Here is a 14719-nt window from a genome sequence, read left to right as displayed (position 1 = left end):
ATTTCATTAGTTCAGATGAACGGCTATCTCGAGCTGAAATGTTAACTGTTTCTCTCCTATTTCCACCTCTGCAACGCCACCCAGCTTCACCCCATCTCAGCTCAGCTGCTGCTTAAACCCTCATTCATACGTTTGCTCCCTCAAGATTTGACCATCCCAACACAGTCGTGGCTGGTCTCCCACATTTACCCTCCATAAGGTGAGGACATCCAAAACTTTGCTGCCCATGCCTTAAGTAGCATCAGGTCCTGTTCACAATTCACCCTGTGCTTACTGACCTATTTTAGCTGCTCGTCAAACAGCATCTTAATTTTAAAATTCTCATCCTTGTTTTCAAGTAGCTCCATGGCCTCACCCCAACCTATCTCTGTAATCTCCTCCAACCCACAACCCTCAGAGACGTCTACATTCCTCTAATTCCGGTCTCTTCAGCATCCCCAATTTTAATTGCTCCACCATTGGTGACTGTGCTTCCAGCTGTTCAGGCTCTTACTTCTGGAATTCCCTCCCTACACATCTCTGCTTCTGCACATTGCTTTTTTCCTTTAAGACACTGCTTAAAAGCTGCCTCTTTGACCAAGCTTTTGTTCATCTGACCTCATACCCCCTTAGTGTCATACTTTGTTTTATAATGCTCCAGTGAAATGCCTTTGAAAGTTTCATTTCGTTTAAGGTGCTATATAAATATAAGCTGTTGTGGTTCTTAATTTTGTTGGATAATCATCTTTTAATATTTTCACACCATCAAAATTAAGCTGAAGCGCTAGTCGTTGCTGAGTGTAACCTTCTCCATTTTTTAAAAAAGGGATGCAACATTTGCAATCCTCCAATCCTCTGGCACCACCTCATATCCAAGAAGAATTGGAAGATTGTGGTCTTAATCTCAAAAATTTCCACCCTTACTTCCTTCAGTAACCTCTGCGACCTGAGTGATGTTTCTACTTTGAAGAATGTCAACCAATTGCCTTCAACCAGAAGTGCCGAGTGGATGATCTATCTTGGCCACCTCTGGAGGTCCCCAGCATCACAGATGCCAGTCTTCAGCCAATTCAATTCATTCCATGTGATATCAAGAAATGACTGAAGGCACTGCATACTGCAAAGGCTATGGGCCTGACAATATTCCGGCAATAGTACTGAAGACTTGTGCTCCAGGACTAGCTGCACTCCTAGCCAAGCTGTTCCGGACAGCTACAACACTAGCATCTACCTAACAATGTGGAAAATTGCCCAGGACAAATCCAATTCAGCCAATTACCGCCCCATCAGTCTACACTCGATCATCAGCAAAGTGATAGTGTCATCAATAGTGCCATCAAGCAGCACTTACTCAGCAATAAACTGCTCAATTTGGGTTACAGCAGGACCACTTGGCTCCTGACCTCATTAAAACCTTGGTTCAAACATGGGCAAAAGAAATGAACTCGAGAGGAGGTGAGAGTGACTGCCCTTGACATCAAGACAGCAATTGACCAAGTGTGGCTTCAAGGAGCCCTGGCAAAATTGAAGTCAATGGGAAGGGGGAAAACTCTCCACTGGTTAGAGTCATACCCAGCACAAAGGAAGATGATTGTGGCTGTTGGAGGTCAATCATCTCAGCCCAGGACATCACTGCAGGGGTTTCTCAAGGCAACCTAGGCCCAACTATCTTCAGTTGCTTCATCAATGACCTTCCATCCATCATAAGGCCAGAAGGGGGATAATTGCTGATGATTGCACAGTTCAGTAACATTCACAACTCCTCAGATGCTGATGCAGTCTATGTCCATATACAGTAAAACCTGAACAACATTCAGGCTTGGGCTAACAAAGTGCCAAGTAACATTCATGTCACACAAGTGCCAGACAATGACCATTTCCAACAAGAGACAATCTAACCATCTCCCCTTGATATTCAATGGCATTACTATTATTGAATTCCTCCAATAACATCCTCATGCAGTGTCTCTAAGTGCTGTATTTTTATGTTTAGTAAATTCACAAAGAATATGCTGTAAGAAAGCCGATTTAGCCAATTCTGAAACCTGACTTCAATTTTATCTCTACATGATCCTGTGAACTCTATAGAACCTTGGTTAATCACTCTAATGTTTCTATAACTATTACGAGTACTGATGCCAAGGATAAACATTAAAAGAATTTAGATTACTTAAATCCTATTAATGATATAGTAGGGTAGGCAGACACGCACATCCAAACTATATGCCTCCTAAACAGTTTACACTAAAGCAGCTGTGTTCTGTAAGGTTGATGGACCTTGTGATCCAGCTCCTATAGTATTTAGCATAAACACAGTCCTTCTCTTCAAATGCTAGGTACCTTGTGGCACAGTCAGTTAGTACAGGAAGAGAGTGTGTTTCTCAGCAATGGAAACATTTTACATCTCAAAATCCTCACTAAATTATCCAACAGTTTGCTGGTGACCTCCCTGTAGTCACAGAATGACCAATATGACCCTTGTGCGCGTGTTCTCATTGAAAGCACAGAAGGAGAAAGAGAAAATATGAATCCAAAATCATTCAATGTGATATCAATTAAGACATATCTGAAGTATTAAGTTTGGATGAAATTTTACTCCCACATCAATTTTGTTACTTCTTTCTAATCTATACATTGGACTGGATTTTATGTTATTCAGTGGGGCGAGGGAGGCAGAATGAAAAGTGCGTGGTCCACGTACCCACAACAGCCACCACCCCACCCCCCACCCACCCCCACCCCCACCGCCACCATCTCAGCTTATCAAATCAAATGGACGGCGACGTTGGGCAGGAAGGCAGCAGGGGGGGGTTCTATGCCCAATCGGAAGTCAAGGCCGGCACATCACGTGGCAGAGGGGTTATGCTGCCAACAGAAAATCGGTCACAGCTACAATTTAAAGTCCCCCTGCATCAAAAAAGTCAAAAATGAACTCAAATACAGATGCTGCCACCTTCACCAGCAGAATCTGCTGCTACGTGCAGCCATGGTCCCTGCGGTAGGCCTTTTCTTCCATTCTTATACTTCCTATAGTTGCAGTAAAACAAGGGAGAACAGCCCGCCTAATTTGCGGTCACAAAATCCAGCCCATTATATATTCATTTCTATGGGGAGAATTTTTGCTATGACGGGCAGGCTCAGCGGGAGCGGCCGGGGGCGGGCACAGAGCCAATCACTTGGCTGGCTGAGTTGTATAAAACTCAGCCAAGCAACTTAACAAAGCACTGCACAGAAGCAAGATGGATGAAAACATTAATATTATCACCCATGTCCCCAGCTTCTGCTTACTGGTCATGCTTTAGAATTGGTCATGGTTGCAACAAAATCATGACCGAGACCATTCCCATGTATCCAAATGCAGACACAAAAGTAAACCTAAAGGGAACAAACGTAAAACAGTAGAAACAGTTTACCTGACTCGACATCCAGAGAAAATCTATCAATGGCAAGGTTCATAGTTTGATACGCTGTGTTGCAGAAATCATCCAGGATCAGGTAAACTGCATTGGTAACATCCTGTGGAGCAGGCTTTGCAAACTTCATTCGGCTGTTCACAATGATGCTACCGTTTCTGAAGTTTAGGATTTCAAGGTGCTTAAAATCAGTCAAGTTAGACTGCAGATAGGGAACAAGCTAGAAAAGAAGCAAGCAAAACTCACTTTATAAAGATGCATTACACGTTAGACTTACACTTACTATGCTTCTTGCTTACTGCCACATTTTCTTTCCCCAAAGTCTCACATTTTTCCTGAAAGGGAGAATATGTTTGATAAACCTTATAGAAACACTTGTGAAGGTAGTAGACACGATGGATGTGGATTCAGTATCTACGGACCTTAAGAAAGCCTTTGGCAAGGAGATTATTAGAAAATATTAAGGGGTTCAGAAGGGGGTGGTGGGCAAACAGAATTAAAAATTGGTTAAAAGAGAGAAAACAGAGATTAGGAATTATGGGTAGAATTTCAAATTGATTGGAGGAAGGTAATTGAAGCTAAATGATTTGGGTACAGGTTTAGACTGAGTATTGTCAAAATGTTCAATGATACCAAAATTGGCAGGATAGTTTATTTCTTAGAAGATCAAAGCCTTATGGATATTAATAAAATGGGGGTATGGGCAAAAAAGTGGTAGATGGTGTTTGACGTCAATAATTGTGACATGCTGGAGAAGGACAGAATTAATTATATTCCGAATGGAAGTAGGTTTAATGCAATGGAGAGAAAAGGAATTTTAACAGCTATATTCTGTTGGTATTATGTTTCTGGTATCATTGGGATTTTTATGATTCAAGATGATTGGTGTAAACTGAGTTTTTTTTGATGGATTCAGTCAGTTGCATCTCTGAGATGGCTGTGTGATGAACACATTGCTCTGTGGTAAAGCTGGTATATAGTTAACAATATGCATAACTGCCTGCACACAATCAGATCCAATCATTGTATTCAATGAGAAACAACTGTCTTAAATTTTCTTCACTGTCTCAAGACATGTTAATCTACGAGGCCCTGTGGGAAAAACTGTCAAGGAAAGATCTCCAAAAAATATAGTAATTCCAATATTTTTCTGCCTCACGTTACAAAATGTTTTAAACTATCAGTTACTGTGCTTTCTTGAATAACTAGTAAATGAAAGAAGCATCTTGAAATAAATCACAGCATTCGCTGCAAAGTTTCAGTTCTGGAAGAGCTTAGACTAATCAGGTGAACTGGAATTTTTCTCATCTACATACAATATCTAATTCCGAAGGCCTATCTAGTGACAAATCTGACTATTTCATTCAAAAGATCTGTTGCTAGTTCAATTCTTAAGGATCTCCATTCTAAAAATTGAATCTGGACTGATTCTAATTTTGTAGGTTTTTTTAAGTAATGTTGTGACTTTTGCATTTCGATGCATTATTTAACCTACAAAAAAAATCTTGTGGCTTATGCTCCTAAGTGTGTTATTTTCCATCTTCTTAAGAGACAAAGGATACATGAGAACTGCACATATTCTCCAGTATGCAATTAGAAACTCGGGCCAGGATTTTGCCCTTGACGGGCGGGGGGGCAGCCGATTGCCGCCGCCGAAACGGGCCGCGCCACTATTTTCCGCAGGCAGGTCAATTAAGGCCCGCCCAGTGGGCTAGCGACTCCCGTGGAGAACGGGAAAATAGTCGCGGGGGCAGGCGTGCTCAGACCGCCGGTTCCAATGGGGAAGCGACAGTCTGTATAAAGGGTGGCCAGGCAGCCTGCTCGAGGCAGTGCATCACTCGGGGAGAGAGAGGCAGCTGTCACAGGACAGGAGCAGGAGCAGGAGGAGGGGGGCAGGCTGCAGGAGAGGCCAGCAGGGGGCCAGTGTGCCCCTCGCTTCTCTGATGCCTGCCTTGCTGTCCTCCTCCAAGAGGTGTCCAGCCATCGGGATATATTGTATCCGGAGCATGGGAGGAGGAGGACCCCCCATGTCACCAGGCAGGAGTGGGAGGAGGTTAGTGACGCGGTAAGCGCCCATGATGATGTGCGGCACACAGGCATCCAGTGCCGCAAGAGATTCAATGATTTGCTGCCCTCTGGAAGGGTGAGTACCATGTCGGCTTTGGCCATTTGACCCAGAAGGCAGCCTTAGCCTTTGAGGCCCCCCCACCACGTCTTGCTGTCGTTACTGCATTAGGCATTTGGCGCACACTGGGTGGGCAAACAGGTACTGACCATGCTTACATCAGCCTTAGTGGTTGAGGAGAAAATGGGTTCTCCCTGCAGCATATGTTGGTGTTTGTCGCGTTTGAGTAATCTGGGGGCAACCTTCAGGGGAGGCAGCTAGACACATACTCAGAACTCCAACACATGTCTTATTGATGGTGATGAGATGGTGGAAGGGGAGCCTCAAGGTGTCGTGGCCAAGAGCCATCTGCTGGCCTCGGCGCTGCACCTAGTTGCGCCTCCTTGCCATGGGCGCTAAGAGCCGCGTGTTATTCAAAGTGATGGACGCCGAATGTGTCCAAGGTGTCCGTTGGGGGAGGGGGTTGGGACCAGCCGTACTATCTTCTGGGGACTGATCACCAGTAGTGTGGACAGGAGCCTCTGGAGGCCTCAGATGGGCCACTGTGGTTGGGGTCCAGTGTGCGCGTGCAGAGTACATGAGCAATCAGCCCCATTAAATCCTCTTCCCTGTTCTGCAGGAAAAAACTGAGCACAATCAGCGGGAGCAGCAGAGGACTGGAGGTGGGCACGCCCTGCTCCAGCGCCTCACCACCTTCGAGGAGCAGGCCATGGAGCTGGGGAGGAGGCAGGCGGCCAGGGCGGCAGGAGTCGGCAAGGCTGGGGTCCAGCAGCCAGGTATTTGAGGTCCATAGTCCCATCCACTCTGTCTCCCCACCATCCAAAGCACTGATGGTTGCTGCAATCGTTAATGTAGCAACAATGCTCATTCACAGACTGATACAGTCAGACGTGTGGGTCATACACAAAGGTCCCTCGGTCCCTTGAGGAATCGCATCTCCACCACCTTCCAAAGTCGGCTTATCCCATTTGTGACCACTATCCCCATGGCCTAACATGCCATGGCATTGCTGCTGCACAGCCAAAGACTTATTGCATCTTAGGGCGTTGGAACCTCCACCACCCTTTCAGCCAGTGCGCCCCACATTACTCTATCCAAAAGGTCCTCAGCACCTCAGCTGTGAACCTCAGGGCACTCAACTTAAATAAATGCCACCACGTTACTCATCCCTTCGCCAAGGGGAAATGTTGCCTTCTGCCCACCCGTTCTATGCCCCTCCTAATGGTATGAAGGCCAATAATGTGGCCTGTCAATCTCCTGTGATCCACGGCAAATGTCGCAAGTGTTTGTGATGTTTCCTCAGCACCGCAACTATCCAGGTCACAATGCATCCAGGTCAGGTACCTCTGCACTCTCCCCACTCCAATGGCACATAACATGCCATGTGATATTCCTGAGGCCATCTGACCAGCCTGTGCTGATGCGCATCTAATGTTTGGGCCTCCTCTTGACTCTTTTCCACCCCACCAATGTTCGTCTCCTTAGGGTCTTGAAGGGTGAGCGACTTATGAGGCTGGGGGGGAAAGGGATGAAAGGTTTAACTGACTGTACACTAACTGATGCACTGTCCTTGTTGTTAGTTTCAGCATCACCACCACATGGCCGTGCCCAGAGACACCGCAGCCCCCCTCCACACCTGAGGCCCAAGATGTGCAACTTGCGGCACATCATTTCAGCCAGCCAGGCACCAGTGCAGCGACAAACACTTCGGTGGGGAATTTAACGTCAGCTAGTGTCCCGGGTCACAGTGGAGAGGGCACTTCACAATCGCTGGAGGAGATGGTAGGGACAGAGAGTGCCGATGGCGCCAGCAGCCGGAGGGCTGCAGGGGACCAGGCACATGCTGAGTCCGGCACTGATGATGTGCCTCTGGAGTTGTCACCAATGCAGCAGCTGCAGGTCAAGCGGCAGGAATCGTGTATGTATCTGGCAGGGTTGCATGAGGGTATGCTTCAGTTGGTCTCTGCGATGGAGGAGTCCAGGCAGAGTGCACGTGAAGGCATGAACCTCAGGGCAGAGCTTCACGCTTCCTCCACTGAGAGATTGGTGACTCTCCTGGAGAGGGGGTTCGATCGGATGGAGAATCTTCTGATTGGGTTATGCTCTGACCTGCAAGCCCTCACAGTGGTACTGGCCACGGGTGGTCATTCCCAATGTGGGAGATGTTCTGGGCACCAAGAATTGGCGCTCGGTGCCCATGCATCTGCGCTGAGCAGGGAGGTCGAAAGGGACCTCACGTCAGCGCAGCAGCTGTCTGTCGTCGCTGCGAACTCCTCTCAGGGCGCTCCGGATGAGGGCAGCAGCTCCTCTGCCCCTCTGCCAGTCAACGTTGCTTCCGTTAAGGCTGCAACAACTGGGGAGGTGCCAGTTCTGGAACTGGCCACTCCCTCCCAGGCGGAGCCATCACAGGCTCCACGGGCAGGAGGTCGCCCGGCAAGGTCATTGAGGCCAACAGGACAGCAGAGTCAGCGGGCTGTCTCTCAAGCCACTCCGAGCGATGGGGCGGCACCTAGACGTAGCACCCGCAAACGTAAGCATAAGGCACATTAGGCACTCAATGGGTTTGTCACTGGTGATTCTGTGTTGGCCTTAGAATAGGGAACAAAATTCTTCTTATTGCAATGGAGAAGTCTGTGTAATTTTTTTGGACGTAATAAAGTGCACTTTTCTGACCATGGCTGGGGGTGTTTCCTTTGTGCTGCATTTGTCTTTTTCACAGACATATCATGAGGGTTTGAGTGGACATTGGTGTTTCTGTACTGAGCCATTATTTGCAGCTGATGAGATGGAAGATGTAGCACCTAAGTGCCACGTGTGAGAAGCACCAGGCAATGCTAATCCTGCTGATCCATGTGTGTGGAGCTAGCTGAAGGTTCGTTGGATTAAAGTGTCCCGGGTGTCCCTGCCTCCTTGGTGTAAATGTGGGTTGTCGTTGTGCCCCTCATCATTGCCCTGTGCTTCCTCATCCTCCGAGACACTGCTGGATTCATCATGTGCAGCCTCATCCAGGGTGTCAAGGTCTTCATCGTCAACTGCATCCCCCCTTTCCAGCGCAAGATTGTGCAGAGCACAGCAGACTACCACTATCAGAGAGGCGCAATCTGGTGGGTACTGGAGTGCGCCACCTGAGCGGTCCAGGCAACGGAAGTGCATCTTGAGAAGACCGATGGCTCTCTCCACCACAGCCCTTGTGGTGCCCTGGCTCCTATTGTACCGATGCTCAGCCTCTGTTCTTGGATGGCGGAGAGGCATCATGAGCCACCTTCGCAGGGGATAGCCCTTGTCACCCAGCAGCCAACCATCCAGCCGAGCCGGAGCACTGAAGAGTCCCGGCACCTGGGAGTGTCTGAGGGTGTAGGCGTCGTGGGAGCTGCCTGGGAACCTTGCACAGACTTGTAGAATCAGCATCCTGTGGTCACACACTATCTGCACGTTCATGGAGTGGAAGCCCTTCCTGTTGATGAAGGCACCAGGCTCACCTGCTGACGCCTTGATGGGCACATGTGTACAGTCTATAGCACCTTGGACACAGGGGAAGCCAGCAATGGCCGCGAAGCCTCTGGCTCGCTGTGCCTGACTTGCCTGGTCGCAGCGGAATTGGATGAAGGTCAATACCCGTCTGAACAGAGCGTCTGTAATCTGCTTGACACAAGTGTGGACAGCTGATTGGGAGACACCGCAAAGATCACCCACTGAGCCTTGGCAGGAGCCAGAGGCATTGAAGTAGAGGGCAACTGTGAGCTTCAGAGCCGCTGGCATGGGGTGTCCACCCACACAGTTAGGAGATATCTCAGGGCCAATCATCTGACAGATATAGTGGACTGTCTCCCTTGAGAGTCGGACCCTCCTTCGGCAGTGCACCTCAGTCATATTGAGGTAGCTGCTTCGCCGCCTGTATACCCTGGCAGCAGGATAGTGGCATCTTCTGTGGCCCTTTCCACCTTGGACAACCTCTTGGCCCTGCGCCCCTTGTGCCTGCGCCTGGCCTCCCAAAGGTGGCTCCCCTGGAGGCTGATTGTCCACTCCTGGCCTCCTCCTTATTCTATCCCTCCCTTCCTCCTCAGAGAAGCTGCCTCCAGTGGAGATGTCAGAATCCATATCCCCAGGCTAAATGGAGGCCTCCGGAAAGCTGCAGGCCCGAGAAAGATTACTGTCCGCAGACTGGTTTCAAAGTACACAAAAAGCTCTTGGAAATTGATGTGAACTGCTAACAATCACACAGGCAACTTTAAAACACTTTCTGCAATTAAAGCTTCGTGGAAAACATGAACAACCCCTCTGAGTCCACATATCCCGACATTGCATGAGTTTTAATAAAATATCTCCTACCCGCCTGCCCATTGGGCCCGTGCGCCGACCCGAAGTTCGCACGGGCCCTTCAAAATCCTTGGTAATTGGCAAGTTAAGGTCCTTAACGAGGCCTTTAATTAATGGCGGGCGAGCGTCCCGCTGCTGTGCGTGCCCACCGACTGAAATATCGCGATGTCAGCGCGCGACATTTTAAGCGCTGACGTGCGGGCCCCGCCACCCACATGCCAGCCGGAAGATTCTGCCCTAGAAGTGTAGACTAATCCCCACTGTTAATTAGAGTATAAACTGATGGAGAGAGAGCGGCAGTGCTTTGCGGGGAGTGCTGTGGCAAGCTTTTCAGAGAAGAGACATCACAGGAAGCAATCCTTATCTTGGTCAAAACAATCAGATAATCCAATGTTGTACAGCGTGGTGTTTACTAACTCAGAATTTGCTGCAATGTTTCACGAGGGACGCTCTTGCTTTTGGAGGTAAACAAGATGTCCCTACACCCCTCCCCTCCATCCTCATTTGCTCCGAAAAGATCTCCACAGCAGCATCTGAAAATCCTGATGCCCTTGCCTGTGCCATACCAGACCTCCAGTTTCACCTCCCGATGTGCAAAAATAAACTCCCTCCATCATTTCGCTTTAACGTTGCAACTCACTTTGAAAGATGGGCCCTTTCTTTACATCGAGACTGGGTGAACCTGAAATCCTATCTCCTCTTGGTGAGTTGCTCATTTACACTGTCAAACTTGTGGGAAATTTGCCTGCCATTGGCTAATAAAATCCAACATCAAAATGGGTTAGTCTCTTCGACATCTCATTGGGTGTTCAGCCATAAATATCCTTTCAATTCAGCATCAGAAGTGAAAATCCCCACAAATTAGTGTTAGCTAAAGGGCAATGACTATCTGTCACAAACCAAACAGATTGTTTACGTGTTAATTTAAATCAATTATCAGAAGGAAATAGTAGTTAGCATGAGTGCGAGATCAGAAAAATGTAAATAAAGTGCTAGAATTGGTTTATCTGACTGTGGACGGTCATCAAAAGTTAAATGAAGCAAAACCGCCTAGGGGGCATTAGATAACAAAATCAGCATCATAACAGTAACCACATTTTATCTTGGGAGAAACAGCTTAATTCCATTCCAAAAACAAACTATCAGTGGCAGGATCCCCACAATTTTCAAATTTGCCGATGACACCAAACTGGGTAGGAACATAAGTTGTGAGGAGGATGCAAGGAGGCTCCAAGAGGACTGGACAGGCTAAGTGAATGGGACAGAACATGGCAGATGGAATAAATGTGAATAAGTGTGAAGTTATTCACTCTGGTAGAGAAAACAGAAAAGCAGAATACTTCTTAAATGGTGAGGGGTTGGGAAGTGCGGGTGTCCAACGGGACCTGGATATCCTTGTTCAGTGAGTCACTAAAAGCTAGCATGCAGGTGCAGCAAGCAATATGGAAGGCACATGGTATGTTGGCCTTCATCGCGAGGGGATTTGAGTACAGGAGTAAAGATGTCTTGCTGCAGCTGTATAGAGCCTTGGTGAGACCTCACCTGGGGTATTTTGTACAGTTTTCGTCCCCTTATCGAAGGAGGGATATACTTGCTATGGAGGGAGTGCAACAGAGGTTTACCAGATTAATCCCTGGGATGGTGGGATTGCTTTATGAGGTGAGATTGAGGATACTGGGCCTGTATTCCCTGGAGTTTCGAAGAATGAGGGGTGACCTCATTGAAACTGACAAAATTTTTATAGCACGTGACAGGCTGGATCTAGATGTTCCCCTGGCTGGTGAGTCTAAAACCAGGGGCATAATCTCAGGATAAGGAGTAGGTCATTTAAGACTGGGATGAGGAGGAATTTCATCACTCAGAGGATGGTGAATCTGTGGAATTCTCCACCCCAGAGGGCTGTGGAAGCTCAATCATTGAGCACGTTCAAGACAGAAATTGACAGATTTCTGGAGACTAATGACATCAAGGGATATGGAGATAGTGCAGGAAAGTGGCATTAAGGTAGATGATCAGCCATGATCTAACTGAATGCAGGCTCGATGGGCTGAATGGCCTACTCCAGTTCTTATGTTCCTAATTATTACTGAGTCAAACATGCCTTATAAGTGTTCAAGTGCTTTATAAGGCTTATCCATTTAGGAAGGAAAGAGAACTAAATAGCACTATTTATCCTCAGGACACCTCAGAATACTTTACATACAACAGAATACTGCTAAGTGCAATCATTGCTATTAATTATCATGAACAAACTATAATTAGTGGATTTGAAGTCATTTTTGAAATGATGAACTTACTAATTCCAAGAATCGCTGTTCTAGCGCTTTGTACTCATGGGAGCTTTTGTTGAACAGGTCATCTGAAAAGATCATATTTGTCACACGCAGGCTGAAAAAGACTATCAGTGCCTGCCGAGATATGTGACTATCACTTGTGTTTGCTCTCATTGTTGGAACAGCAACTGCAAATTCTGTGTAGGCACTAGGCATTTCTTCATTATCTGATTCTTCATGAAGCTGGATTATATCTGAATGATCCAACTCACTTGAGATATCTTGAACCTCAGACCATGCTGCTTCATCCTGGGATGTATCTTGAGGAGGTTGGATTTCATTGTGCTCTATAATAGTTAAATCATGGTGGCCTATAGGGAAATATTCTGCCATTATATCCACTGCAGCAGATGCTTTACTGGCAGGTTGCACTGCTGGAGATGTTGTCACGGGATGGATTCCCCTGATCGATTCATCATCAGAATAAACACCATTATCATATTCACTGAATGCTTGAAGAGTAGTGGATGATTTGCTAACATTGTGCTCTGAAATAGTCACACCAATAAAGCCCTGCACTGCTATATTTGATTGAGTAGCAGGTCCCATCAAAGTGGAAGTACCAGTGTTATGTAGGACAGAGTTGTTCAATTCAGTAACAATAACATTGGAGAATTCGGTTTCTATTGTGGTGAAAGGTTGCAAATCATTAGATAACTCTGTGTTTGGTTGGATTGCATCTGAAGAATCGGATTTTGATTGGCCTATGGACACTGTATCTACGAAGGGGTGCATCACTATGGTCGATTCTGTGGTTGCCTGCAGTGACAGAGAGAAATCAGTCATGGTGGATGATTCTGTTATCAGTTGCTCCATGTTGGAAGATGCTGTGATAAATTGTTTTATGGAAGGTGAGTCTGGGATCAGCTGACCCATTGTGGATGGCTCTATTACCACATCTTCTGTGGAAAGAGATTTGATTACAGCATGTTCCATGGTGGCTGATTCTAACATTCCTTGTTGTGCACTGTCCAATTCAGTTAATATATGTTCTTTGGTGATTGATCCTGTTGTGAACTGTTCATTAATGAAAGAAGTAGTAGCTGGATTTCCCCTGATAGATGACTCTGTTCCTAGATGCTCTGTGACAAGGGGTTCTGTTATTGCTTGACCTTTGGTAGATAATTCAGTGACTGGCAGCACTGCAACAAAGGACTTTTCAGTTGGTTCCAGTGTTGTGGAATGTTCTGTAGAGGGTTGAGCCCTTAAGGTTGAGTCACTGGAATAGTAATTAAAGACTTCTATTGGTTCAGATGTTTGTATTGTTAGTTCTAACAGATTATCTTGCATCCATTCAGCAGGGGCTTTTTTAGTTATCACCTCTGCAATATGAGATTTGATTTCAATACCAACATCGTTGTCTGAAGCTGTTTCAATTAACAAAGGTACATCTATTTCATTTGAGATAACAGTATCTGCATCTGTTTCAGGAGTCTGATCAATCAAATCCCCTGTATTTACACTGGGTAGATTTGTCAGATAATCCACAGTAACTTCATCATAAATTTGCATATGTGTGAATTGAACTGAATTGCTGTCCTGTGACCCATTTTCTGGCTTGTCATAGGCAACTGGCTGGAGGATAGCCGTAGTCCAGGACCACAAAACGTCTTGCTCAGTCCCTGATCCAGACTCATAGTCAAAAATAGCAGGTGTGTCAAAACTAGGCTGCTTTTTTGCACCATCAGATGTGTTTGATATAGTGCCCTGCACTGTGGACAAATCAGAGGTCTCTTTTAAGTTTTCACTATCAATCACCGAGGTCAGATCTGTGGCAGATGATGCAAATATTGCAAACGTTGTGCTAGCTGGCATTAGTACCTTCGCTTCAGAAATATTTTGCTGTTCCAAAGATGTAATATAGTCAGTTAATGCAATAGGAGTGTTTGCTGCTTCTGACATTCTTTCCTCAGTTGTTTGATCAGATAGCAAATCAATAACTGTTGAATGTGACTGTAATAGAACTTCAGCACCCAATAGGGAATCTTCTGACTCATCCTCTTTGTTTGCAAGTACTGAAAGTCAAAAGCATATATTATTTTGCTTGTAAATTTATTGCGGACAAAAAGTACGTATCAGTAATCATCGCAGTGCTATTATGGCCTCGCTATTCTGTACCTCAGAGATAGGATATGGATTGTACTCCATACGTAAGTAAAGCACATACTTTGAACAGATGAAGTTTATGAAGGGCAGAATTTTTCCCTTGGCATGCGAGATCGGCGGGGGCGGTCAGGAAGCTGACCACTGCCCGCAATCGACAGCGCACCACGATTTCATGCGGGCGGGCCAATTAAGGCCCGCCCAGCATGATAAGCAAGCGGCAGCGCTAGGCGCTGCCTGTGCAGGCAGGCGGAGGAGGGCGAACAGGCCTAGCATAAACTTTGTGCATGCACGCGAGAGAGCACTGAATAATCTCCCTGAGGCATGGAGCTACTTCAGGGAGATGAATATATTGAGAAAAATTATCAAACATCAGAAAAATTTAATAAAACATGTCCCCTCGTGTGACTCTGTCACATGAGCAAGGACATGTTTTTAATTAAAAATTG

At 46.5% G+C, this 14719-nt stretch overlaps 1 protein-coding gene across 1 annotated transcript in view; it reads right to left on the bottom strand.

Annotated features, from left to right (window-relative positions):
* LOC144691888 (interphotoreceptor matrix proteoglycan 2-like) overlaps positions 1-14719 on the bottom strand; it is an 84485-nt gene that overhangs the window by 18594 nt on the left and 51172 nt on the right. The window contains exons 11-12 of the mRNA XM_078560463.1: positions 12132-14182; positions 3393-3612 (exon numbers count right to left, since the gene is read on the bottom strand). Of these exons, the coding sequence (XP_078416589.1) occupies positions 3393-3612; positions 12132-14182 (2271 nt within the window). The remainder of the gene's footprint in view (positions 1-3392; positions 3613-12131; positions 14183-14719) is intronic.

The sequence above is a fragment of the Cetorhinus maximus genome, chromosome 16, assembly GCF_964194155.1.
Source record: "Cetorhinus maximus chromosome 16, sCetMax3.hap1.1, whole genome shotgun sequence".
In the NCBI taxonomy this organism is placed as follows: domain Eukaryota; kingdom Metazoa; phylum Chordata; class Chondrichthyes; order Lamniformes; family Cetorhinidae; genus Cetorhinus; species Cetorhinus maximus.
The sequence above is the reverse complement of the archived record's forward strand: the minus strand, read 5'-3'. Positions and strand labels throughout refer to the sequence as shown.